Source organism: Sordaria macrospora, chromosome 6 (assembly GCF_033870435.1).
Source record: "Sordaria macrospora chromosome 6, complete sequence".
NCBI classification, from domain to species: Eukaryota; Fungi; Ascomycota; class Sordariomycetes; order Sordariales; family Sordariaceae; genus Sordaria; species Sordaria macrospora.
The window spans coordinates 3647098-3674131 of record NC_089376.1 but is presented as its reverse complement, the minus strand read 5'-3'; the positions used below and the strand labels follow the sequence as shown (position 1 = coordinate 3674131).

General features: G+C 52.4%; 8 protein-coding genes across 8 annotated transcripts; 5 read left to right on the top strand and 3 right to left on the bottom strand.

Annotated features, from left to right (window-relative positions):
- Positions 1 to 1421: 1421 nt before the first annotated feature.
- SMAC4_07641 (uncharacterized protein) lies at positions 1422 to 3341 on the bottom strand. Its single transcript, XM_003351394.2, has 2 exons — positions 3103 to 3341; positions 1422 to 3024 (listed from the first exon to the last, which is right to left on the bottom strand). Exons 1-2 carry the CDS (start codon positions 3300 to 3302, stop codon positions 1743 to 1745), a joined length of 1482 nt encoding a protein of 493 aa, XP_003351442.1. The 5' UTR covers positions 3303 to 3341; the 3' UTR covers positions 1422 to 1742.
- A 742-nt stretch (positions 3342 to 4083) lies between these two features.
- On the top strand, positions 4084 to 5591 carry SMAC4_07640 (uncharacterized protein; the record flags this gene model as incomplete). Its single annotated transcript, XM_003351393.2, has 2 exons — positions 4084 to 4642; positions 4714 to 5591. Exons 1-2 carry the CDS (start codon positions 4378 to 4380, stop codon positions 5589 to 5591), a joined length of 1143 nt encoding a protein of 380 aa, XP_003351441.1. The 5' UTR covers positions 4084 to 4377.
- An 8663-nt stretch (positions 5592 to 14254) lies between these two features.
- SMAC4_07637 (mitochondrial 54S ribosomal protein uL22m) lies at positions 14255 to 16456 on the top strand (the record flags this gene model as incomplete). The annotated part of the gene is made up of 3 exons (XM_003351390.2): positions 14255 to 14684; positions 14840 to 15805; positions 15937 to 16456. The coding sequence occupies 3 exons, from the start codon at positions 14255 to 14257 to the stop codon at positions 16074 to 16076; spliced, it is 1536 nt and encodes a 511-aa protein (XP_003351438.2). The 3' UTR covers positions 16077 to 16456.
- A 242-nt stretch (positions 16457 to 16698) lies between these two features.
- On the bottom strand, positions 16699 to 19116 carry SMAC4_07636 (uncharacterized protein). The gene is made up of 4 exons (XM_003351389.2): positions 18286 to 19116; positions 17947 to 18151; positions 17659 to 17879; positions 16699 to 17605 (listed from the first exon to the last, which is right to left on the bottom strand). Exons 1-4 carry the CDS (start codon positions 18367 to 18369, stop codon positions 17123 to 17125), a joined length of 993 nt encoding a protein of 330 aa, XP_003351437.1. The 5' UTR covers positions 18370 to 19116; the 3' UTR covers positions 16699 to 17122.
- A 3629-nt stretch (positions 19117 to 22745) lies between these two features.
- On the top strand, positions 22746 to 24029 carry SMAC4_12766 (uncharacterized protein). Its single transcript, XM_024655773.2, has 4 exons — positions 22746 to 22869; positions 23062 to 23104; positions 23470 to 23500; positions 23645 to 24029. Exons 1-4 carry the CDS (start codon positions 22834 to 22836, stop codon positions 23730 to 23732), a joined length of 198 nt encoding a protein of 65 aa, XP_024511604.1. The 5' UTR covers positions 22746 to 22833; the 3' UTR covers positions 23733 to 24029.
- A 17-nt stretch (positions 24030 to 24046) lies between these two features.
- SMAC4_07635 (uncharacterized protein) lies at positions 24047 to 25040 on the bottom strand (the record flags this gene model as incomplete). Its single annotated transcript, XM_003351388.2, has 2 exons — positions 24047 to 24331; positions 24460 to 25040. The coding sequence occupies 2 exons, from the start codon at positions 25038 to 25040 to the stop codon at positions 24106 to 24108; spliced, it is 807 nt and encodes a 268-aa protein (XP_003351436.2). The 3' UTR covers positions 24047 to 24105.
- Positions 25041 to 25201: 161 nt separating this feature from the next.
- Positions 25202 to 26109, top strand: SMAC4_07634 (uncharacterized protein; the record flags this gene model as incomplete). Its single annotated transcript, XM_003351387.2, has 1 exon — positions 25202 to 26109. The coding sequence occupies exon 1, from the start codon at positions 25354 to 25356 to the stop codon at positions 26107 to 26109; it is 756 nt and encodes a 251-aa protein (XP_003351435.2). The 5' UTR covers positions 25202 to 25353.
- A 132-nt stretch (positions 26110 to 26241) lies between these two features.
- SMAC4_07633 (uncharacterized protein) lies at positions 26242 to 26469 on the top strand (the record flags this gene model as incomplete). The annotated part of the gene is made up of 1 exon (XM_003351386.1): positions 26242 to 26469. One exon carries the CDS (start codon positions 26242 to 26244, stop codon positions 26467 to 26469), a length of 228 nt encoding a protein of 75 aa, XP_003351434.1.
- Positions 26470 to 27034: the final 565 nt, after the last annotated feature.

Sequence of the window (27034 nt, the reverse complement as noted above, 5' to 3'; positions counted from 1 at the left end):
GCGCGGAGCTGCCCTGTGTGGGTTGTGGAGAGCTTTGAAGGCTTCGAGGACTCGGTGGTGGGGAAGAACCATCGTGGAAGAATGCTATTTTGAAGGAACAACGTCCGTCGACCAATCCACTCCTTCCATTGCTCGGGCATCATCCGAGAGAAGTGACCTCGAGGACGGGAGGTGAGTTGGAATGTGATGGTGAAACATCCAAGGTGTTTGAAGTCCGTCTTGCATGCACTGCACTCACTATCACAATTCACGCCTCCTCAGTTCAGTTTTCGAGTTCATGACTTCAAGATACTCATCAATCCCATCTCCACCTCCGCACTCAAAGCAAATAGCTTCATCTTCTGCGTGTCTCTCTTAAACCCTCCCCTCTTTCCTCTGGATTTCCTCTGGCGCCCTGTGACCAATATCCTATGCAGAGGCGAACCAACTGAGCAATCAACCGACACCGCCATCGGCAAGTTCCGTTTGACTACAACCATATGCATACCAAAGTCCTACGACATCTCGTCACGAATCTTCGGCGCACAATGCAACAAGGGGAAAAGTTATCTGAGATGGCTAGCTGTGATTGTTGGGCTATCTGTGAGTGACGAACTCTCGTGACCACGCCAGTGATCCTTCAGGAACCCTGCCCAAACTTGAGACACGCTTGGGAACCGCGGCTATATCCTCCAATCGCTTCAGCAAGGGTACCGCGGAGGAAGTAAGCCATCCAGATGGCATATCGAGCAGGACAAATACTCTGGGAATGAACAGAACGCAGCAGGAGACACATGGCTCGAATTGGGCCAAGTCGTAACTTCAAGAGGCTTGTTACCACAAAGCTGGTCTAGCCTCTCACACCAGTATCATAACATGGGCGTCAACTATCCCCCAAGCCAACATCAGTTGCCGGCCATATCACCTACGGACGACCCGCCCCTGTTCCCGGTGGCCTTCCATCCATCTCGCCCCTGTCTAGCTGACAACACCCTTTCCCGCCGCTCTTCTCAGCATCAAGCGCCAAATGGTTCTAGAAGGCGAGACACAGAAGTACAAAGGTGGCGTATCCAGAAGCGCATATTGAACAATTTCCCTTCGTTGGTGTCTCAACTTCCTCTCATAGTCCACATGGCTCTGTCCAACTGTTCCTGCTCAATCCTGGCGGTCAACCTTGGCCCTTGATCATCAACTACTTGGTCGCTTCGGTCACACATCCTTTCGTGACAGTGATCTTTGCTCTGCATGCAGCGGTTGAGTCGTCCTTGCTGAGCCAGTTCGGAAACTCCCTTGGCTATGCACGACCATTGTAACCACTTGGAAAGCATGGAACCAATGTTTTCACGCTCTCATGGATGTCTCCCTGTTGCGTGACATGCACTCGCACTTGAGCAGTGATGGTCGATCACGCTGACGTGACAATAATAAGGACTCGATATTTTCCAATAGCTTCATGCAATGAAGCCAACAGCTTGATGCGGGTTTCCATTGCTTTCTCCCCGGTTACAAAGATAAGAGAACTACCCGTACCCGGCTACACACCCTGCGCTAAGAACATCGGTCACAGAAGCCGAATCTGGCTCGGAAGAAAGAGTCCCGTAGCTACTCGATGAGCTCGAAGCAAGGATGAATGTGACGCTGCCACTTGCAGGACAGGAGCGGTGTGGATGTTGACAGTAAAGAACTCACCAAAGCGCAACCGGCGGACAGCACAAGGAGACGGGGGAGAAATGAGATGTTTGCAAGTCCAACAAACACCGCGTCTAGTTGAGGTTGGGAATCGGAATGCGCATCATCCCCCTGAAGCCAACCAAGTCCTCCAATTCCACCGCAACATCCTCAAAGGACGGTCGCGAGTCAACTTGAGGATCAGCGCACTGCTTCTGCAGCTTCTCCAACCCTTGAACAATGGCCTCCTCTTCCTCTTCCGTGAGTTCGGCACTGTCTCTGAAGGCAGGAGGAGCCGCATCGGCAGCAACAACAACCGCCGACTCCGCCTCCGAAGTCTCCATCGACTTCTTCTCCTTCTCCCTCCTGATCAAACCAAGCACATCCTCCAACAGATGCGCAAAAGCCAATACCTCCAACTTCTCCATGCCAGCGTAGACCTCCTCGTTGTCCGTGCCGTAGATGGTAGCAGCACCAAAATCCCCCAGCAAGGCATGTCTGTCCGCCTTGCTGGCCAGGATGTTGTGCGCATACAAATCGCCATGAGCGATTCCTCTCTGGTGGAGATGAGCAGCCGCTCCAGCGATGCCCGTCAACATACCCAACGCCTCGGCCGCGCTCAGCGAGGCGTCCTCGGGGAAGCAGTCGCGGCTGCAGGTATCGAAAGAAGGCGGCAGCCCAAGAGCCGAGTAGTACTCTGGGATCAACTGCATCACGATCCCTCCCTGGAACTTCTTCTTTTTCTCTTCTTCCCCTTCAGCAGCAGCAGCGGCACCCTCAACAACCTCATCAGGATGTCCAACCACCCTCCCCAAAACCGTAATCAACCCCTCATGAAACCCCGCCGCCAACACCGCAGCCATCTCATCCCTAGGCGTCCCATCACTCGTCACCCCGCCCTTGAAGACCTTAATCGCCACCTCCTCCGCATATTCCTCACTCTGCTTCCACAACCCTTTACCAATCACCCCCGACGCGCCCTCCCCAAGCGTCTCCTGCAGTTCCAGCTTCTCCCACTCAATCGCTTCCAAATCGAACCTCTTCCCCGCCTTCGCCGTCGCCTCGCCCGTCTGTTTCTCGACACAGGGGTTCCCAGCAAATGACAAAAACGCCAGCTTCGGCAGATTGGTGAAAAGCCACTGAGGGATACTCTCAAACCGGTTGGCACTCAACCTCAGCAGCGCCAGATTTTTCCAACCCTCTCCCACGGAAGCCGGTAGACTACTCAAACTGTTTCCAGCAAGCATACACTTCTCCAAATTCTCACACCTTCCTAAATCCTCCGGCAGCTTTTCGATCTTGTTATCCGTCAGAATTAACCAGCGCAGCGTCTTCGTCGGGAGAGAGCCCTCAGGGATGGAAACCATGCCGTTTGACCTAAACGCGACCATTTCCAGGGAGGGACATTGGGATAGGACTGAAGGGAAGGTGGAAAAGTTGTTGTTGGACAAAAACAGGATGCGGAGGTTGGGTAGGGAGGTGCCGAAGTTGGAGGGGAGCGAGGAGAGGCCGGTGCCGGAAAGATCGAGGTGGGTTAGGGTTGTGCCGAGGGAGAGGATTGCGGAGGGGAAAAGGCCGGAGGGGAGAGGGCAGGTGAGTTTTAGGTGGGTTGTTGAGGCGTAGCCGCCCGAGTTGAGGGTTTCGAGGTCGTGCATCTTGGCTATTTTTGCTGAGGTGTGGTGGTGGTGGTGGCCGTGGTGGGAAGAAAGGATTGACTCGGGTAAGTGATTGGTGGTTTGTTGTGGTGACCAGTTATGAAAGAGTGTTGTGGCTTGTAAAAGAGTGAAGGCATTCACAATGTTAAATTGTTAGTGAGTTTGATGCATGAATGGTGGTGTCCGCTTGTTGGTGGAACATGTTTTACACTTTCTTGGCGGGCCCATCTTCGTGCCCCAGAAATGGGTGCGATAACGATAAGCGGATGTCCACATGGGACGGCATGGATGCTAATTCGAGATGTATTTTGAGTTCCATCTTGATAGAATATAAACAAAATCGAAACTACTAGGTAATGTTGACTGTATATGGTTCTGATGGTTCTCTGACCTTCTCGTTTATTGGTGTGTTGTTGACACTTGATAGCGACGTTTGTTCTCGTTGCTTGACGTGTTGTCGTAAAATACACCGAGCATGTTTGTTACGGCCAATATGGTGCTGTACAGTCAGTTGAGACAACCCAGAGTCGTTACAACAATCCTTTCCAGATGCTAGAGTGCCTTATGGACCCTCTCCAACATATTTCCATGTTTGGTAATCCGTACAGTCCGCGAAGGCCTTTTATCGCCAAAGCGAGGCGTATTGGACTGTCCATGTTCGTTTATTTTACCGAAGTAAACAAGATGTTACATACCGGCAGGCAATACTCAAATAGTAGTAGCGCCTGGCCCAAGCTGCAAGGCTGGTGAGTGTGCTTTTGACATCAGCTTGGCCTGTGCGTGGGTGATCCCCGACCGTTGAATCCATTTCCCAATTCAGCTTTCATTCATTGACTGCAGTGCAAGGTGCGACCGCGCGCCCAGGCCTTATCGATTCGTCAAGAAGCTCTCAGTCCGCGACTTTCCAACATCATCGCAGCAGCCAGATCAACCTCCCACAACTACGATATCCCATACGGCCGCTGAACGAACCTTTGTCAGTACGGATTAGCGACCGATATAAATACCATCGACCAAACGTGTTCTGCCTGGCTTTGTCCCCAGCTCTCGCGAACAACATCCCAGCAGCCCAGCCATGGCGACCGACACGCGCAAGAGACTGGCGGACGCAGAGGGAGCGCAACCGTCACCAGCCAAACGACCAAAAACCAACACATCATCACGAACTATTCTCGCAGTCGAAGCCATCGGAAAGTCACCAAATGCATCGACAACACCCACACCCGACGAACTGGCTAAGAATGGACTGAGGCGGACGATTGCGTTGGCGCTGGAAACGGTCGGCTTCGACGGAGCCACGCCTGAAGCATTAGAGAGCTTCACCCTAATGACGGAGACGTGTACGCCGCCTGTTGTGCCGAGGCTGCCCCGCGTCACCTTGGCTTCATGCTAACCTCACCTTTGTGGGCAGACCTCCATTCATTAACCGAAGAAGTCAAGATCTTTGCCAACGCCGCGCGCCGCTCCTACCCGATACTCAATGACTTCGACAACACACTGAAGCGCTTCAACCTCACACCAACAGCCCTCTATTATCACAGGAAACCCCCGGTACCGAAGAAGAAGCGACAGCCAGTGTGGGAAGATCTCCCCCTCGGCGAAGCCATCCCCACCGACCTCCCCGTCCTCGCTCCCGAACTCGACGGCGCCGCAGACAAGGCAGCGAAGAACTACATCCCGAGCTCCTTCCCCTCCTTCCCCAGCGTGCACACCTACAAATACACGCCCGAAAGCGTCGAGGCCGCCACGGCCGTAGACGACAGCAGCATCATAACCGACACACAAGCCACAACCGCCACGCAGACCCAAACGATGATCGCAGAATCCCAGACCGAAGCAGCAGTAGCAGCGTTAGCATCCCAGCAACAACAATCACAACTCCCCACCAAGATCCCCCAACGACCACTGGCGCCCGACGAGATCCCCCGCGGCGATCCTAAGAAGATCCGCGAAGCCGCCGCCAAGGAAGCCAAGGCCGGCGAGCAAGCTCTACGTCGCCTCATGCGCGCCAGCAAGATTGCCAAACAGAAGGACGTGTCGGCCACGGCGCAGCGGGCGCCGGCCAAACGCGAGCGGTACGCGCTCTGGGAAGCGGCCATGCGCGAGCTGGTCGAGGACGATAGCAAGGCCAAGGGTAGAGAGGTGACGGCTGTGGCTATGCACAGTCAGCAGGGCCGGGTCGAGATTGCGGATCACAGCATGATTGTTAATGCGGAGAAGGGGTACTATCGGAAGGAGGTGGCGAGGCCGGGGGTAATGAAGTTGGCGGGGGAGTTGGCGGGGAAGTAGACATTGGCGGGAGGGTACGAGGGAGATGGTACGAGGGCGGTAATGATGAAGGTGGCTACGAGGGAAGAGGTCATGTTGAGGAATTATCTCTTTCGGTGGCTGAAGGATGACGAGTTCACCATGTGGAAATGGTAAAGATCAAAAATGGCTATGATCATGGCCGTGGTCTTGCGAGGAAATTGCACATGGAGGCTGGAGAGATTGGCATACGAAGAGAGGAGTGTGGTGTCAGCCTTGAAAGATGGCACCGAGCTGTCATTGCTTGGTTCAAAAGGCATGAGGAGTTAGGGAAGGCGTATCATTGATAGCATTAGCATTTGTCGTCTTTCTCAAGTTTACAAGATACCCATATGAAACATACAAATAGACGAGCAGTGGTCTATATAGCGGATGTTGCTTGGTTTCGGTGTTATGCAATGACTTGGTACATTTTGGGTATCGTCCTTAAGGGGTTCACATTAAGGAGAAAACACGGGACTGAATTTCCAAGAAGCTACAGAGGGAGCAAAGAGTCTATGGACGTCCATGCGTGTGTTGAAGTCAATATTGATTATTATGAACGACTGAGATGCGTTTTGCAAACAGAGCTCTTCAATAACTCGAATCTGCCAGTAAATGTCCTAGTAAAAGGGCAATTTGAAGTCTTGTCAGTTCGAGTTTAATACCACCTATTGGCACCAATTGCATAAACAAACCAAACAGAACTGTCATGTGAAGGTCTGCATACTTTTGTGCACAGGTACCTACTGTGTATGAGTGAAGTCATCGTCGAACCTTGGACGAATCTGTTTGTCATCGCCGAGGAAGTGAAGCTCCAAAGTACACAACTAAAGCTGCCAGCTTTTGCCGGGCCGGCAACGGCACAGTGCACTTGGAGTGACGACACTGCAGTTCCGGGCAGGCCTGGCCCTCCAATTTGGTGAAGTGTGGCAGACAGTGTGCAATTTGCGACCAGCCGTTTGAGGCCACAGGAGGAAAGCGCCAAGGCGGCAACAGCCCAAAGAGCCCCACCACGCACCACGCACCCAGCGACCGCCGCCGCAGTGCCTGGCTGTGGCAGCTGTGGCAGGCGGGCTGCCCGCGTCGGCCGACCCTATTTTCCGCCGCACAAAAATTTCCGGAATTCCTACCTGGTCCCGACGCCCCAGTCTCCGCATTGTGCCTTTTGACGATTTTCTGACTTCCCGCGCAGAGAGGCACCGTGAAAAAGCTCACCACCCCATTTCCCCCATTGATCCTCCCCTGATCAACCAGAAAGGAACTGCAAAGATGGCTGAGCAACTCATCCTCAAGGGCACCCTGGAGGGCCACGTAAGTTTTTACAATTTCTTGCGAATTTCCCTCCCCCCGACTCGCTGACGTTGCTGTTTGCTGCTTGCTGCTGTTGCTGCCATGTTGTCGATGTTGCGCTGGTGGGTGGACTTGACAATTGAGGAGGGAGCACTGCAATGGGCGCAATTGAAAAGAGGGTATTACTGCGACGACGGCGACAACGACAACTTGGGCAGGCGACGACAATGGCGACATCTACATGGCAGCAGGAAAAGCAGACAGCAACAAGGCGATTCGTGAACCACCACACATTCGAGATATGTGGTGGGAAAAGTATAAATGAATTATACAGAAAACTGACCATGATATCTTCTACAGAATGGCTGGGTCACCAGCTTGGCCACCTCTTTGGAGAAGTACGAAATCACCGAATACTCGCGCGAAAGATCATGAACTTACAAATGCTCTCGCAATTAGCCCCAACATGCTCCTTTCTGGTAGCAGAGACAAGTCCCTCATCATCTGGAACCTCACCCGCGATGAGACCTCGTACGGCTACCCCAAGCGCCGTCTCCACGGCCACTCTCACATCGTCTCCGACTGTGTACGTTAATTCTCGATGGACACGAATTGGGCGGAGGATTTGTTGATATCTGGGAACATATCGGGGGCAGTTTGACTGATTGGCGCGGCACAGGTGATCTCTTCCGACGGTGCCTACGCCCTCTCTGCCTCGTGGGACAAGACCCTCCGTCTCTGGGAGCTTTCCACCGGCACCACCACCCGCCGTTTCGTCGGCCACACCAACGACGTTCTCTCCGTCAGCTTCTCCGCCGACAACCGTCAGATCGTCTCCGGTTCCCGCGATCGCTCCATCAAGCTCTGGAACACCCTCGGTGACTGCAAGTTCACCATCACCGAGAAGGGCCACACCGAGTGGGTTTCTTGCGTCCGCTTCAGCCCCAACCCCCAGAACCCCGTCATTGTCTCCTCCGGCTGGGACAAGCTCGTCAAGGTATGTTGTAATCTATCACACTCCCCAAATCCGACACCATGATGTTTGCATATTTTTTTCAAAAAATAGTATTTGCTACTTCAGAGCCCTCGGGCCATGAGACCAACTTCACACGCACTGATTTTCTCGGAAATCATAACTCCCTGTTATTCATCACACATGGAATTTCCGTGGATCTTGCGACTAACCAAGTCACAAACAGGTTTGGGAGCTCTCGTCCTGCAAGCTCCAGACTGACCACATCGGTCACACCGGCTACATCAACGCCGTCACCATCTCCCCCGATGGCTCCCTCTGCGCCTCCGGTGGCAAGGACGGTACCACCATGCTCTGGGACCTCAACGAGAGCAAGCACCTCTACTCTCTCAACGCCAACGACGAGATCCACGCCCTCGTCTTCTCCCCCAACCGCTACTGGCTCTGCGCTGCCACCTCCAGCAGCATCATCATCTTCGATCTCGAGAAGAAGAGCAAGGTCGACGAGCTCAAGCCCGAGTTCCAGAACATCGGCAAGAAGTCCCGCGAGCCCGAGTGCGTCTCCCTCGCCTGGTCCGCCGATGGCCAGACCCTCTTCGCCGGTTACACCGACAACATCATCCGTGCCTGGGGTGTCATGTCCCGCGCTTAAGCGTTTGAGACGTAGTCGTCGGAGCCGGAACTGGTTGGCTAGGGGACGTTGTGGACGGGAGGCTTCATGTGCGGCGGCATAACGTGTTGGCAGTTAGTCCGTGAAGGACGACGGACGCCTCGCTTGCGTGTGTCGTGCTCAGGCTGCATCAGGGCAATTTCGTTCAGGGATTCTTCTTCCATGGTAAAAGGCGTATCTCGGAAACTGCTTTGTGTATCACGTCTTTGCTTTCTTTCATTTTAAAACATACCAAAATGAAAGGACAACTGGGAGCTATGGGAAAAAAGTTGCATTGAACCGAACCTAATGTCATGGCCGAAAGAAGGAAGCCTCCACGTGCGCAGCGTATTTTTGGTCCACCTATGGCAATGAATGATAATGAAAGGCCAAGATGAACCATTTGTTTGTTCGTTGTTGATGTGTGATGTGATATGGATCGTGTGTGTATGATGTGAACCAGACTATTGGTATCCAGTGTCTTGACTTGTAAGCTGTCTGATGTCCATCTTCATAGTAAAGTTCATGCTCGCGTCCTCTTCCTTAGCCCGGCCTTTCCACACCACCCTGAAAGTCTCCACGACCATACATGCAAACAGACCTTTCCCTCCTACTCCCGCTCAACACATCGACCCGTCCTCCTTACCGTCGAACAGCCACCTCCTCAAACCGATACGGCCCCTTGGCATCTCCCTCCCCATGCCCATTTCCATTTCCATTCCCATTCCCATATCCAGTCCCAGTCCCAGTCGCACACCCTCCACTCTCGCGTTCACACCTCTCAATCCCCCCTCCCAAACTAGACCCAGTCTCAGCCGTATCATTCCCATCACCCCTTCCTCCACCCCTTTCCCCATACCCACGCCCACGCCCATTAACCTCACCATAACCATAACCACCCCCCTCAACCCTCATACCACGCAACTCCTCAAGCGGAACCTCAACATACCCAGGAGGGCCCGCATAAGAACCAGGACCAGGACCAGCATAAGAGTACTGATGATCCCGACATTCTCTTTCAAGATCCTCCCGTCTTTGTTGTCGTCTCTGTCGCCGTCTTCCGCTTCGCCATTGTAAGAAACAAACGGTTATGAAGGTTATTAAGACCAGGGCTAGGGCGGTGTCGACGATGGCTGTTAGGGTTGGGCCTTGGGTGGGGGGGAAGAGGGAGGATGCGTCTGGATCGTCTTCATTGTCTTGAGTGGCTGGCTGCTGTGAGTCGGGCACGGCAGGGGTGAAGAAGATGGTGGTGTTGGGTTGGCGTAGCTGGTGAAAGGGGTAGATGATTTGTTAGCGTTTCCCGGTCAATGCGGTGATGTATCATCATAGTTGAGTTGGGGATAGGGGAATTGTTGTGTTGGTTTGGTTTGGTTTGGTTTGGCTTGGGGTTTGAATTGGATTGGATTGGGTAGGTAGATCTGGAGGGCAGAGGGACTAACTAACCTGTACCATGGTACCTCAACTGTTTGCTTTTCCTTTCCTAATTTCCTTTCCTTTCCTTTCTTTTATTCTTTTTTGCGATATCCTCGTCAGGTAGGTAGGTAAGTCTGATCTCCCCGTCTTCCAGCCGTCCGAGTGCTGACTGACTGTTTTAAAACGGCGAATCTCAGTCTCGACACCTCTCGGTTCAGTTGCTGACCTGGCTGACCTACTATGCTGAATGTCCACTGCAATCGTGAATCGTGAAAAATGCTGTGCTGGGTGGTAAGCACTCAACTCATAAAGACCGAGGAGAGTCAAATAACAAAGGATCAACTAAGTACACATAGATACCTGTGGTAGATATTGATACAAGTCCAAGTCCGAGTAAGGTACCCCCCTAGCAATGGCCCAAAGAGGTCCGAGTTGGATCAAGTTGAGTCGGGTCGGGTTGAGTCGAGTCGAGTTGAGGCAAGTAATAAAGCTCAGACAAGAGAATAGACAGACCCACCGATGGACAATTCAAGAAACGAGACTATCTGCGCTGAGGATATCGAATGGGAAGACAACGGAGAGAGAGAGAGAAAGGGCAAAAAAAAGAAAAAAGCCAAAAAAAAGCCAGGAAACGAGAAAAAAGATTAAAAAAAAACAGAGTTGCTATCACTCTCAAAGGATAGCGTCACCTCCTCTCTCCGGAAAACTTAGAGGTACCTATCAGCCTACCTTATCCAACAACTTCAGTCTACCAAGTTAATAGGTAACCAAGATAATAAGTAACCAAGATAATAGGTCACCAAGGTACTTAAAGTAGTAGACAACCAAGATATGATTGTTGTTGTACAAATCTGAGTTTTGGTCCCTAAATTCCTTAAGCAACTTTTCCGATCATCTTTCCCTGACCGTATTCTCCATGGCCATCTCTGTTCCTTGCAGTAGGTCCTCACAGGATAAAGTGATACCGTCACACATTCCAAAGGTGTGTACCCTTCGTGTACAAGTCCACTCCTATGTTTGCTCTCATATGTACCACTACTGGCGGCTTTTGGCGTAGGGCGACATCTGATGTGTCCGTGTTGGCTGCATCAAAGTTCGTAGTACCCGTCAACCAAGTATATCCGGCAAGTCCAATATGTGGTAGTGATTGCTTGTTAATAAGAGGAAGATGATTTTTGAGGAGACTCATAACTCCAAGTGCAATCTTCCTCACGGGATACAGTGGACGTTTGTCACTCATGCGTGGAAGGTGTCCGGTGCAACAAATTTGCAACTCAAGTGAGAACATGTAGCTTCTAATGTGATGAGTGAACTCAAGCGCTGTTCTTGTTACTATTTCCTATCATCATACTCCATAAGAAAGCAAACCCAAAATCGCTGATGTAACCATAAGAAAACAATATCCACCTCAATAACTCCCATCTTCACATCCCGCTTCTGCCTCAGTGCAGTCCTGTTTTCCCAAACATTATTCCTCCTGTGGCGGTTCCTGTGAGGGTTCCAGTGGCGGTCCCTGTGTCTGCGCCGAGCCACCCCCCAAAAATGCCCCATCCTCCATCAAACCATCAAAGGTTATCCTAAGCGGAATATCCACCACCACCTCCTCCTCAATCTTCGTGACTAAAGTCGGTGTGTCACGGTGGTCCCCGTTGTCAGCACTCGTACGTCTCTCTCCCACGGTTCTCTGTCGTCCGATTCCTCCAAGCGTGCAAGTGAATTCCTCAGAAAGCCTCTGAACCATGATGGCTCCCAAGAGGTTACTCTTCTTCCGCCGGTGGTTGGGTTTCCGTTCCCATCTGTGGAGTAAACGCTACTGGCTGCCGTTTAAAATCGTCCTCAATATCAGTATTTCGACTGAAGACGGTTCCTGGAAAGAGAAGACGACGGATAAGCCACGTGTAGACACAAAGGGAAATGCACGCGCTGAAGCGGAGAGTCCACGCTGAGCAGGTGTGTGCGATGCATGAAACCGGGAAAGAGATATGGCCATGACAACGTCGTGCCATAACAAATGAAATGGATTATGTGAGAAAAAAACAATGGAAGCTCAACTTACCTGGCCTGATACTCGGCTCGCCCGAAGAGCCACCTGCACCCTCTTCATCCCCTTCTATTAGGCCGCCGGGTTTTTCCTTCTGTCTTGTCAGCACCTCCGTTAGCTTGCCTCACTACCAGGCCGTATGTGCTGAACTTACCCGCCCTTCGAAGCGCACGCGACACTCTTCCGACCCACCTTGCCCATTGGCTGGTTGCGCAGTGCTGCCCGTATTGTCAACCGCCCCGCCCTCAGACGTGGACGTCTCAGGTGCCGTAGTGTAGGGTGGCGGGAAGAGAGGTCGTGAACTCGCAGGAGAAAAAGATTGCCCGGGTGGCTTAGTACCACCAGAAGTACTGGATGATGGTACAGCTGTCTCGTCTGAGTGTTCCACCACCGGGACCGTTGCAAGACGCCGGCCAACAAGTTTGGGATCCATGTTATCCATTTCCCTACCCTCCTCGGCGGGGGGTTCAGGCCTATCCCCGGCTCGGAGTTCTGCTCTCTCTTCATCCACTTGTCTTCCTTCGTTTGCTGGCACTTCTACGTTTATCCCACCATAGCGGCGTCCTTTCTCAGCCCCGTCCGGTACGATGAAGAGCTTGTCAATTCGGAAAGCCGCGTAGCCAACGACGATGAGGAGTTCAATGGTAAAGTTGAAGCAGTAGAAGGCGGCGCGGCTGTGGTACCAAGTCGCGTGGCCGATCTCACGTGCATCAAAGTTTGCACCAAGTCTGAAGCCTGCACCAAGGGTAGTCAGGCACGAACCGAACGCCAACACCATAATCTTGCGTGGTATTGATCCCTCTCCGAAGTTGTCCATCCCATTGACATCGAAGCTGGGTGTGTAAAGCAACCATAGGATGTATCCAACGGCAACAGAAGGAAGGAAAGCCAAGGTGGTTAGCCAAGTGCTGCAGGCGAGCAGCAAGACACGCTCGATGTGGCGAGTTTTGGCGTCGAGGGTGAAGAAGAAATGGACTGTTGTTGCGATGATGATAACCAGGACAGAGGCGATGCTTATGAGGAGGCCCAGAAAGATCTTGTTCATGAGTGGTCTCCAACCAAGCTGTGGTTGAACCGCACGGAGGAGGCGTTGGGAAAAGAAGAGGTTCACAATGATGACGATCACGCCGCCAAGAAGGATGAAAACATTGGCAGCAATTGCAATGCGAGGGTTATCCGGGTTTGATGCCCAGATTAAACGCATTGAGATTGCCGTAATCCGGGCCATGCAGAAGCCAAAGAGTGCCATGGAAAAGACGAATTTGCGGCCCCGGCTTTTGTTGCGTCCGAAAACGCCCGCGTGTGCAGCGGCAGCGAAGACGAAAAGTACCAAGAATAGAATGCAGGGAGCGAGGTCGTGATTGAAGGCGGGTATTCCGCCGACCGGGGCATACGGGGGGAGGTATGGCGGCCCAGAGGGGGTTGCCTGACCACAATGTTTATTAGCAACTGCGTCGACAACACATAAATGGAGGAAATCCTTACCGGTTCCTTGATGTCTGCTTTTGATGACGCCATGTTCGATATCATGCAGTAGTAGCACATGAGACTGATGAAGATGGCAAATCGATCAAGTACGAATGGGTATCCAAACAAGACCTGAGGTTGAAGACAAGTAGCGAATGATGATGGGCGAGAAAAGAATGTAGATGTAACACTTTCAAAGCCCACGGGGGATCCAAAGAATGACCGCGAGATGGCGTGGGAACAGAGTAACACGTGGAAAAGAGAAGATGGTAAATAAATGAACTCGAAGAAGTGTGAGGAGGCATTGGCCTGGGCAACACCTCACTTAAGGAGCGACTGCCGGATGCTGTTTTTGAGATGACACTGGTATCAGTGGAAGATGCTATCACTTTGAGGCTGTAAAGAGCAACGCACTACATTGACTCTGACAATTGGAGCTGTGTAGACCAGACACCACTTTCCGGTAGTAATTCCACGTTGATGGTGTCGTATGTATCTCGATCCTTCCTCGAGATGAGCATTGAGACAACAAGGCCGTGAAGATGGAGGAACTGCTTGAGCTCAATGGAAAGAGAAACGACGGGATATCTTTATGACTTGTGAAGAGGAGAAAATTGATGAGAGGACATTATAATAGCAAGTAATGCCATTTCCCGTCGAGTGTCCCAGAATGGTAGCTGTGATCATGGCAATGCATCTCGAGTAAGACAAGCTTGCGCCAGACAATGGCATTTTGACATCTCTCGAGGGAAAGGGAAGGAAGTCTGAGAAGGTACTGAGAAAGCCATGATAATAGGAGATCATGGTCCGTATTGTAACAAGGAAGGTTAATGGGAGGTCCACGCTCCACAGGCAAGCATAAAGTTGAAGTTGAGAAGTTGGATGTTGAGTTGAAGTTCGATCCTCACAATTGCCAAGACCTGGTGTTGGACCTTCTGGGCCTTAAATGTGGGGCTTTACAAGCACTGCTGCAAGCACTGCTGCTGCCCGTTCATTCGGGCAAAAGACCGTTGTTGCCGCATAGGAACGCGGAAAGCGGAACTTACCGTCGAGAATTTTGTTCCACTTTTCCTCACTGCAGCGAGTCCAGTCCGGCCGACCACTACCGTCCAGCCCGTCCGTCGTTCGTCGCGTCCACTCCGATCCGAGCTCCGTCTTTCTGTTTAGAGAGAGACAGAGAGAGAGGCCCGATTGCCAATGCCATCCACACCGGCACCATCATGAGTTTCAATGTGCCGTCCAGGCGGCTCCTGAAGAGCGGTTAGTTGGCAACCTTCACCCCTCCTCCCCCACCATTATGTTTCCTTTCATGATGTTCATCATCATCGTCATCGTCGTCGTCGTCGTCGTCGTCCCATATGTCCCAATAATCCCAAATAAATTCACAGACTAACCCCAGGACTCAACCTACACAGCAGCCTCCCCCTCCTCCGCCAACGCCCTCGTCCCGGCTCTCCAGTCCCTCTCGATCGCCAACACTACAACTAGATCTATCCACACCACGCCATCCCAACAATGGAGTCTCTTCGGCTGGGGCAAGCAGAAGATGGAGGAGCGTAACAAGGCCAAGGAGGAGCTCAAGCAGACCGAGGCCGCCCGCACCTCCAAACGTCCTACGCAGGAGGAGATCGTCGCGCGCGTGCGCGGCCGTCTCGAAGGCGACTCCATCTTCGCCGACACCACGCCTTCGTCAGAAGCAGCCGACCACCTCGCCGCCGAGCAAGGGAAGCACAAGGACTGGGCCCTCGCCAAGGCGGAGAAGAAGCTTGCCGCGGCGCACGGCGGCAAGGGCAAGGTCGAGGAGACCACGGCGACGGGCATCTCGCTGATCAAGGACCACATGGTGCGCGCGGTCGACCCGGACCCGCGCTCGCGCGTGCGCTGGGAGCGCAAGATGGTGATCCGCAAGCTGCAGCGCGGCACGGACCCGTGGAGCGTCGAGCCCAAGACGGAGCGCATCGCGCGCACCGAGCGCAAGCTGGTGTTCAAGACCAACCTGCTGCCGACCTCGGTCAAGAAGCTGGTGCACCTATCGCGCCAGATCCGCGGCAAGACCGTGTCCGAGGCCCTGGTGCAGATGCAGTTCAGCAAGAAGAAGATGGCCAAGGAAGTCAAGACGGAGCTGCTCCGCGCCGAGGCGCAGGCCATTGTCATGCGCGGTATGGGCTTGGGCAAGGCTGCCGCTGCTACCAAGAAGAAGGACGCCGCCGAAGCTCAGGAGCCCGTCAAGATCCAGACCAAGGACGGCAAGCACATGGAGATCCGCGACCCGACCCGCATCTATGTTGCCGAGACTTTCGTCAACAAGGGCCCCATCAGAGGTGCTGAGATCGATTATCGTGCCAGAGGCAGGGTGTTCAAGATGGACAAGCCTACTACTTGTGAGTGCCCATTATTTCTGCTTTTCCCCCCTCCCTAACCTCTCCTTTATCCTCCTTACCCCCTAAACCCCAACTGCAACTTCGACTCCAAAACCAAACCCTCCCTAAACTAACACCTTCCCCCTTTCTAGCCATGACTGTCGTCCTCAAGGAAGAAAAGACGCGCATCCGCGAGCACCAAGAGCGCGTCGCCAAGAAGCTCCGCCAAGGTCCCTGGGTTCACTTGCCCGACCGTCCCGTTACTTCCCAGCGCCAGTTTTACTCTTGGTAAACTGCCTCTCGTCTCTGTCCATATCTACACACACTAAATGTGTGTCACGGTATGTGGCGGCTGCCTGCAGTTGATTTGAGGTAGTAGATTACCTAACTTGGGGCTCCCTTCCACTCTCGCTTATGTCCCCATGTTCATGTCCAATGACAAGGAAAAAAGAAAGGAGTGGATGGCATGGGACATGGTCACATGATGGTGGGAAGGGGCACTTGGGAAGAAATTGTATGTATGTACGAGTAAAAAGAAAGACGGACAGGCAGGCGAGCAATACTGGAACGAAGTGGAAGTTACAGAGGCCTCCATCCAGGTCTTCGTTTGCGTCTACAGTACCCTGTCACTTTGTAAAATAGATTCGCAATATACCAAGAAAGCCACCCACCCACCCGGACTGCACCCATACCATGCGTCTCGAGGGAACCCGCTGGTGCTTACCCGATGGCTAGGTAGACCACGCAAGCCACTCTGGCGCCCTACGAGAAGCCTTCGCTGGAGAGTATGTGGTGTTCCGACTGTGAACGCCAGTGGCGTTGATATGCCTTGATTCTTGCTGATGGTTTGATTACTGACAAATTTCAAGCAGCTTGCTCACAACTGAAAGATGCTCTGAAGTCATCAATGAATTCTTGTTTATATAATCCGACGACAGCTTCGGCTACAATTGCATGAGCCACGTCAACTATCAGATAACCTGCTCACAACTGAAGAAGCCCTCAAGTTCTCATAATGAATCATGTTCATTGTAGCGAGTCTGTCAAATATGTACAGGAAATTCCAAGCTAGAAACCAAGCAACATGTCCGCGTGCTAATATCCGACTACAAACCGCCCAAGACTTTGGTGATACAGAGTCCGGCTACATATGTATGCCCATATTCTTTAGTCGCCTGTAAGCGTACATGCTCGCTGTCCGTCCTTCGCTATCCTTCGCTGATGAAAAACACTCGCTGTGTTGGTTTGTCCTTTTTTGGGGGTTTGCTTTTAATCTTTCCTTTTGTTGTTGATCATATCTCTTCCCATACATCACTTTTTCCGCTGCCAATGAAAAGCTTAAACCATGTTCCTCGGCTGCTGTCTAGGCACCATGTCCTCATACCGGCGACTCTTCATTTCCAACTCGTTCTCGCTCATGATGGTGATGCCGCTGACACCGCCGTGGCTTGTGGCCTTCGAAAAGTTGTTGTGGTTGTACGGATCGCTGGCATAGTGACGTCCGCCTGCCACAGGGTCCGAGATCTTGATATGATCCTTCGGAGTGCTGCGCTTGCGGAAAATCCAAAGGGCGGCGGTTACAAGCAACACGAGGGATGCTACTCCAATGGCAGCGCCAATGCCGGCTTTGGCGCCCGTAGAAAGTCCAGGTTTGTCATCATCCTCGTCCTCGTCCTCACTATCATCCTCGTCTTTGTCCTTCGAGGTGGATGCCGGGGCAGAGGCGGAGGAGGTGCTGGAGCCTTCAGTGGCCACGGGAATAATCGCGCCGGCTCCAGTGGATGTTGCCGACTCGGAGTTCTCAGTAGCGGAAGTGGCGGCCTGGTTCAAGGATTAGTTTCTTTTCGATTTCAAAAGGCACCTGATTAGCTTACGGTTGATGGGGCCGAGGCACTGGTGGCAGCGGCATCTGTCGGGACAGAATTGGACGCCTCGGTAGCAGAGGGTACCGCAGAGGCAACAGGCTGGGTCTCTCCAGCGGGAGTCTCAGGCGCAGGAGTGCTCGCAGGGGGTGCGGCAGCATCTGGATTGCCGGGAGCCGCTGAAGTTGCGGCCGGTGCCTCAGCAGTCGCGGCGGGTGCCTCAGCAGTCGCGGCTTTGAAGCCATGTCAGTTCGTCTATCCAACTTGTTCTTTGCGATTCCAGGTTCTGTTTCAACTTACTGGCACACAAAGCGTGAGCTGCGGCTACAGCAATACCAGCGTTCTCCCCAACGGCCGCCTCACCATACACAGACTCGCAAGCATTAGTCACACAGTCATGGATGGCGTTGAAAAAGTCGGCACTGGGGCAAAGGCACTTCATGTCAGCCTGAGCGGCGCCGGTGCACAGCGAAGATCCATCGCGGGAAGAGTAGTAGCAGTTTTGCTATAACACTGTCAGTCAGGCTTCAGACACAAGACAGCAGAGAATGATGACAGCCGCGCAGTCACGTTTAGAACATGGATACCGCGTCCCTTGGGTGTTAAGTGGCAGGGTGAGCTAAAAGTGAGAGCACTTACAGAACACTCGGGCAGACTGTCGATGGACTGTCCAGTAACCGTCACAGCTGCGGCGAGCAGCGCCAGAGTCTTGAGAAGTAGCATGGCTACCTATCAGATACAGCTGAAGTCGAAGAAAAAGTGAAAATGTTGTAAGTTGATGGTGGTTTGCCGCCAGACGTTATGAGGGCCTGGTAAAAACGGAAGCGACACGCAATGGCGTCAACCGCAACGTGTCTCTCCTAAGACGATCTGAGGTGAAAACGATGACGAAGCCTGTCTGAGCCAGACTCTCGCGATTCCTTGTTGATACTTTCCAAGGTGAACTCCGTGGTGAGTGTGGGTAGGTAGGACCAATCTCGTATGGTGGCACAGCCAGGTCAAGGGCGACTCTCCCAGCTGCTGTCGAGGATTTTTGAGACGGGAAGACCGAAACGCGCAAGAGAAAAGACCGGCTCTTGTCGAAAGTGATGGCCAAGTTTGTTGGTGGGTAGAAGGTAGGTGAGTTTCGTTTGGGATGGGAAGGAAAGCTGAAACGTAAACCAGGGCGGGGCTTAATGAGAAACGCGACAGAAAGAAGAGATGAAATAACGTGAGTCGTGAAAGAATGTACAATCTTTGGCGAAGTAAATTGTTCAAGGTATTGTGACCTATTGAAGAGGGAGGAACCCGTCCGAACACCACCGGCAGTATCGAAGATCAGGTATTGTAGAGAACGACTATGAAGTGAAAGTTGAATGAGAGGAAGCTGTTGTTGCTTGCAATATCGTCGAGTGTACTTTGTAGTGGTCGACGTCCTCGGTGCCGACGGGATGGAAAAGTCACCAGAGATGCAATCACTCGGTCAGATTGCCATCACGAAAAAAAAAGAGAGGAATCGCAGTTCGACATGGAGAGGGAGGGGAAGGCGCAAATAATAAGAAAGAGCCAAGCTCAACGATACCTACCTTACGACAAGGGAGGACGATGAACAGGATGGGGCCTTGCTCCTCGTGGCTTCCGTCTCGAGTTCGAGTTCACTTTCCTCTATTCTCCGCCGTCGACTGACAGGGCTTCCTGACTTGTACACGCCTGGTCCATATCCACCCTGGCCACTCCTGCCATTTCTGGGATAACGCCAAAGTCCAATGCTCGGGTCCGATCCAAACACTTTAGTTCCCCGTGATCCCGGTGATGCGCAAAATACCGCGATTTTCAAGTGTCAGTCTGGCAAGAGTAATGGCATGCCGCGGCTTAGACTGAGTGCTGAGTGAGGAGCATGCTCGAGGAAGGCGCACATGAATGTCACATCTGGGCTTTTGGAATGTTCCCGTCCATCTGGGATTGGAAGGTGCCTTGCAGATTACGAGGAAGGCAGCAGCAGCAGTCATGGTGGCAGTGACGAGGGTGACGGGAGGTGCGCCACACAGAAAACTTAACGTTTGGTACCTGGAATGGAGCGAGGAGGTGATATTGATGAGAAGAAGAGAACTGTCGTGCCTTCCCATCTTTCTCAGGGCAGCCCCCCCTCCACACAAAAGTGAGCGGGTCCCACTTACACATCCCTGCAGTTCTGCAGCAAACCCCTGCCAAGACTTTTGGAAGTGGGGACTCGGACGTTGGAGACGCTTTGAACCATGGCCCGATGGATTGATCGCTTCGAGGACGGAGTTCATCTTAAGTCCCTGAAAGTGACGATACACTTTGAAAGTTTGAAATGGTTATGGTGGGAATCGCGCCATTGCATCGCAGCGTGGTAGCAGAGATCTATCTTTTGCAATGATGGGGCTCACCTAAGGCTGACCTGTACCAGTTTTTAGACGCGTGTTATAGACCGGGTTTTGGATATAGTGTTTGGTTTTTTGTTCGGTACTCAACGTTTAGGCTTGGGTGACACGGTTGCCATATTTGGAGGTTTGGGCTGAAAGGGCTGTTCCGTAGTGTACAGTATTACATGGGATGGGTACGTGGAAATGGTATCAGACCACCACTTTATCACTTTGCAAGGGTGAGAAACCGAAGGATGGGAGGAATCGGAAAGTGTTACTCTAACCAGATCTCGCTCCGCATCCTCCACGATGGAAACAATCAATGATGGCGTGCAGGATGCGCTTCTTATTCTTCTGCTCGTCAACAGAGCTCAGACTGAAAGTTTCTTCAAGCCGATCTTTAAGCCCTTCCTCATCTCAATAACGTGCGACTCATGCCAATAAAGTCCCCCCTTCGCCACATGCGCATCAGACGATCTACGCAAGGTTGGATTTTGCAACCTCATCTGATTCTCAGAATCACCATCCCTGGTTTTTCCGTCTGTGGATTCGCGACTGTTCTTCACCAACAGTGGTCGAATGTGACGATGCATGCTGCAGTGAGCTAACAAAAGACATTCGTTCCGAGATTTTACTGGCCGCTCCAAGCGACGAATTGCTTCCCTGAACCTAAAGATCGCCGAGAAGCCTTCCCGTCCCGTCGTTTACCGTTCGACGCTGCTCGGTGCTCACAAAAAAAGAGCTTACCAACAAGCCCAGCGCTTCAGACTTCAGACAGCGCGAGAGCGGGCGGGAGAGCGCTTCATGTAACGGCGGGGCCGGGCTCATTCTTGAGCCATGTTTCATGATTTAACAGCGCTTGACCGTTGCGGGGATAGCCTCATCGCCGTCCCCACCGTTCTCATTGAAGCGTCATCACACGCCCTGTAACGCCCAGGGTTCGTGTGCTCTGGGGGCCCGGCCGCCCGTTGGCGGAACCCTTTCCCTTCCGGGCCGTAGGCCCCGTGTGCCCCGTGTATCCCGGAGGGGAAATAAAAGATGGCACATACTCTCATCCTCCGGCGCAACCGACGATAATATTATCCTCAATGTCAAATCCGGCCGTCAAGTCCATACAAAACATACAGGGAAAGCGTCGTGTTTTTTTTTTTTACACCGACACCACAAAGTCTCTCCGATCGAATGCATTGAATGTTTGCTCGTTTCGGCGCCCGACTGACGGGCTGCTTGCACCTGGCAAGACATTTTCTGTTACAGAAAGAAACAGGAGGAAGTAGTTTGCCCCGTCTTGATCAATGCCCTTGCAGATCAAATCGGTAGTCGACTTTGGCCTCTGGGTGGCGGTGAGCTTTCAGAGAAACGGCGAGTATTCCTGACATTGGAGTAGGAAAGGTGGTTGAAGAAAAGGACAAGAAAAAGAAGTCGAGATGATGCTCTTGGAGGTGTTGGATTGATGCAGCAATCAAATGCCCTGAAACGGTTGCGGGGTGATGCACTGACCAATTATTCCCGCCTGCAGTCATCTTTGCGAGTCTTCTAAACACCCACATCAACGTCAAGTCGTCAAAACAAAACAGAACCATAAACTGTTCAGGTTGAAGACAACAATGAGGCACAAAATAACCAGACACTTGGAGGTAAACATTGGAGTTTACGAGAGAATATTTCCCCTCATCACTTTCACTACTCTCCCTGTTGTGTTTGACTCTCAAAGCAGCTGCCCGAGACAACGTCGCCAAAGAGAATTTGTCCACCTGACTGACAACAACAATAAGTGTTCAGCTAACAAACTCCAGAGAAACAAAGTCCGAAGTCGTGTCGAATGTCGATCGGTAACAACGATACTGCTCAGAGCCCCTCTTCCGCAATCCGTAAGTCTCGATTCATCGATCTGACAACTACCGGAGTGTACATGCAAATGCCCGCTGCGGTTTGCCGCCTCCATCTCACTGTCTCGAACTTCAATCCCAGCTTTTGGCCTTGGTCTCAGCTGTTTCTCGGTAACACCGCTTTTTTGGTCTTTACTGCTGGCTCAGACGGCGTTTCACAATTCAGCCTCAACCTCAGATAACTGATAGGTCATACAAGATTTGTGGTATGGTTGGGTGGAAGATATTGGCCGACCTGGACGGGAACCGGCTCGGAAAAAAAGGTACACCGGAATACCTTTGATGATTGTGCGTAGGAGTAGCTCCCAATGCTCAGGAAACTCGGTCGAAAAAGACCATGCGAGATTCAAAAGGCAATGGCTATTCGCCGCAGAAGTATTAACTCTGAAGGGTACCTCGTAAGTGAAGCTTCGTAACACAGGATGCCGAGAGTTGGAGAGAGCGTAAGTCAAAGTTCAAACTTGAATGACAACAAATCCAACAAGAAAGCTCTCAACAACATCAGAAAGGCATGCTAGTCCTCAACATCGCGCATCTTGCCGTCACAATGATCAATGTCAACATGAAATCGCCAAAGTGGACAAAGACGTCATCGTCTCGAAAGCCACCATTCATCTTATCGATAAGCTTGAGCTTCCAGACAGCCTTACGTAAGCCCACCTCCCGTCACCACCAAACAGTAGGGTGGTTCGCGCTCCAAGATTTGCCGAGAACCCGCAGTTGCCGGCTCCGGCTAACTCTTGAGCTTCTCACCCAAGCTTGCGAGCATCACGTGACTCAAAGCTTGGAAGCTCCCGTGCAGCGAACCTCAGGTCATCCATTCGTAAACGAATCTTGAAGCTCCATTTTGAAGTCCAAAGCCGTCAAACCGCGCACCCTCGTCCTTTCGCAAACCCGAACCCCTTTCGATCCCCCAACGAAAACCAAACAAAATGGCCGCCACTACTGCTGTCCGCCCCATCACCGGTGTACGTGATTTCCGAAAGCCCGCTGCGCAATAGAGGAGGACGAATTCAATTGAAGGACAGCAAAAGAGGAGGGAATGACGGAATTTAGGCGGCGCAATGATGACGCACGCACGCACATAGCGATTGGACACAACTTGGAAGCGTTTTGGGAGGATTGAAGGGGCTGACATTATGATTCTTCTGGGTTAACAGATGCTCCGCCGGGGCCTCATGCTCGACCTTGGTCTCTCCCTCGGTGAGTAACCCAACTGGAATTCCTATGAGCGAACGGATGGACGGACGGACGGGGAGGTGGTTCTTCGAAGGGCGACAAACGGGAGGCGGTGGGACCACACGGCGGGCAATGGGAAGAACAGAGCAGAGCTCGAGCTTCAGCCGACCGGCTGGTTGTGGGCCGTGAATCACGATTATGACGGCGCAAGCCAGGCTAGGATTGCCCATGGCTCACGAGGCTAGAAGCTCGAAGCTCTGCTCACCCCGCCCTGCCATACCGACCTACCGTCTCGACTCTTCGGAAGAAGCTACCTCCTTGTCTACTTCTCTACCTCCTATCTGTATTTCCATAGCTCGAACTTGGTTAGCTGACTCCTTCCTTCCCAGGTCTCGGCTTCGTCATGGCCAACGCCTACTGGTACGACATACCTCGATGAACACCTCACTTTCCATATATGCCCTTGCACCTTTGCACTCGATTCGAACCGACAAACGAATGAACTCGAACAAATCTCCCATATTATATTTTGACCGGTCGATATCTAACCCCTCGCACCCACAGGTACGGCTACCACGTTCCTCGCACCAACGCCCGTGACGTCTACTACAAGAAGCTCGAGGAGGAGCGCGCTGCCCGCATCGGCGCCTAAATCGATCGAACGATGATGGACGACCGATGACGACCTTCAACCGATCGCGGAGTGATGATACCTGAGGAGGAAGGAGGCTTGTATATCTACCCTACATATGAAGACGGATAGACAAACACCAGCAATATCGAGTCAGGCCGAACAAACATTTCATTACCCTTTTCCTGGCTTGTGATACCTGTACGGGTTGAAAGGGGGAAGCCAAGAAGATTGTGATTGGCTAGTTTATAGACGAGAGGGAGGACATGACGGGAATGATGCAATGCAATCGGAGATGCCCGGTAGACGACCGGAATCATCACTTCGAGAAGGGGGGCTTCTGGTTGAACTTGGACCTAGAGTAGAAATACGAGACGGGTATTATAAAAGAGAATCACTGCTTCTTTCTATTCCACCATCTATCCTCCTTATCATCCTCTCTGCCCCATGTGCGATGATCGATCTGCTGCTGCTCCTGTTCAACTAGTGACCGTTTGTTGCTAGCCGATGTCGCTTTGGCTTTGCCGTTAGCTACCGATGACGCTGCTGCTGCTTGTGCCGCGGCTGTCCCTTCCCAAGCCGTGGTCTCAACCGTGAACGGCCCATTTTTGTCCTTGCACCTATCCCATTCCACCAAGCCGTCAGCCATTGTCAACATCTTTTTTTTCCCCCTTCCCTCCTTTATCTTCGTCTCTTCTTGTTCTTCTCTCCCAAAATGATACCCTAAAGGACCAAAAAAAGAACATACCTCCGAAATAACCGCTGAACAGGCCAACACTCAATCTGGCTCTCCCTCAGCTCCGGATCGCGCACCTGGCAATCATACTGCATCAACCCGAAGAGCTCGCTGCAGTCCCGGAGCAGATCGATCCGCTCACCGGAAGAAGTCTTGCGGACGCGGTGGTCGGGGCCGACTTGGATGTGTGTCGGGAGGGCTTTGGCTTTGAAGGATTGGCAGGGGGGCGTCATTGTTGTGGTTCGGAGGGAGGGGTAGCTTGCGTAGGGTTCGGCACGGCGGGTTGAGAGGGGAAAACGGGTTTTCGAGGATGCGACTCGAGATTGGCAACTGAAAGAGAAGCTGTGAGGTAACGAATTGGACCCGCGATGCAAAGGGCCGCTGTCGCTTCCGCGGTTGGGGCGCGGTTGTTGAGCGAGATTGAGGAGGGGAGTCTTGAAGAGGTAAGTCTTTAAGTATGATGCTGCGCACGGTCTTCCCTTGTTGATTGATGATCGCCAGTCGTGTTGGGAGAGTTTCGCGATTCTACAGTTTTCGGTGTTTGGTTGTTGTTGTTGTTGTTGTTGTTGTTGGAGAGGACGACTCGGACGCATTGAACTTGATGGAGAGGGAAGATGTCATCACGTAATTCTTATCGCGATACATAGCCCCCCGCCGCGCAGCTGTCCGGATGGGACGGTTTTCTTCCCATCTTCTCTCTTTTTTCTTGACGAGATCAAACATCATGACTAACCATTATCATCGTATCACCAGCTTCTAGCAACGCTTCGCACAAACTTTACCACTCTCGCCAACGCCGACTTCAACGATGCCACCATCCACAATTATGACACGACCGACCACGACCACGACCACGACGTCACCACCACCACATCCTCCCAAACCCAAAAGCCGGTGATCGCGCCCATGAAGACAACCACAACTACCAAAACCTCTATAAAACCAGAACCCCGACACTTCCCAATACCTTTCCTCAACGAGCTAGTACAGCGCCATTTCCGCGCCACCGGATCCGCCACCCTCTCCATCACCGGCCGTTATCATGAACTAGTCTACCTGCTAGTCGCGACATTGATTGCGCCTCCAAACTACAAGACGGTTGCTATTATGGATTTTGAGGGGAGGTTTGATGTGTTGAGGTTGCTTGTGACGCGGCTGTTCTGCTCCTCTACTAGCGAAAGCACCGATGTCCGTCCCCTCGAACCGTCCGACCTCGACCACGTGCACATCCTCCGCCCGCCTCGCCGCTCTAATACCCCTGGGGCTCTAAATACCTACCTATCGGTACTAGAGGAGTATATGCTCTATGCACCGCATAAAAGTCGGAAACGAGAGTGGTGGGGGACTATTGTTATCGGAAGCAACACCACCACCTCTTCCTCCTCCACCAGCACCACCGCTGGCAACAACCCTGCGGGTCCGACACATGCTCAGGCCCAGGTAGCGGTAATGGCTGGCTGGCAAGGCTGGTTGCGCGTGGATAGGGCTGAGGTGTCGACAGTAACAGGGGCTGGTGCTTGGACTTTCTGGAATAAGAGTGCGGAAGAGGCGAGGAGCGAGAGACACGAGAGGCAGGTAGCGGTGGAAGAAGGTGGGTGGGTTGCTAGTTCTGCTTGGGGGACTTTTGTTTTTGGTTCGGGGGCTGGGAGTGGGCGGGCTTGAAGGGGCAACATGTGGTGATACTGGATGATTGATGGCAGATCTGTTGAGGGTGCGGAAGGACAGTTACTGCTTGGCTCACTTGGCTTTGAAGGGCACTCGTGGCACCGTGATCCTTAACCTTGAGGGTCGATCATGCAGTTTTGCATTTTGGGCGCGGTGAGCTTGAGGGAGCTGGATATCGACATCCTTATCATCAAGGCCATGGACTTCGTGGCCTTCAAGTCGGGGGTTTTGGTTGTCTACGGTTTGGTCTGTCGTGTCAAGTCGATTGGCGGCGCGGAGTGGGGCTTTTGCTTCCAGATTTCGGGACAGACATGCTGGTCGTTTGCACGCCTTGCTACGAAATCTCGTTGTCCCTAGCCCTATGTCGCTTGGCTCTGTATAAACGATATTGACAGCATTGGAGACAAGACGGGCCGAATCGGAGGAGGCGAGCTGCCACCTGCTCAGATTGAAACGACTGCAAGTGCAGGTTGAAGAAGACGACGCAACAGGAACTGAGACCGCCATTCAGGCAATGGCAGAAGTTGGTTCATCAAAACTCCTATCATTCTTTCTTTCAAGATCAAGAGAGCCATACCGCCCCACCAAAGTATGCCGAACTTTACCACGGGGCTCTATTATCCGACAAGTCCTTGCAACATCTTTGTCTACCTGGGACGTGTTTATCACGCATGTATGCTGCCTCCAAGCAACCCCAGCCAAGGCAACAACATTCTCGGCTCTACCGGCCAAGTTTGATCCAGATCCCTTGTCTCAATCATCAACTTTTTCAGTGCGATTGCAATGGTTGATCGACGGCTTATGAAACGGGTGATATTCGGAAGGCATCCCTACCAGGTTCTTTGACCGTGGTCGAGTGAGGTGTTCGAACCAATGGGTGGCTATGGAGTGAACATCCGCTGCCGTGATGTTGCTTGTCAGA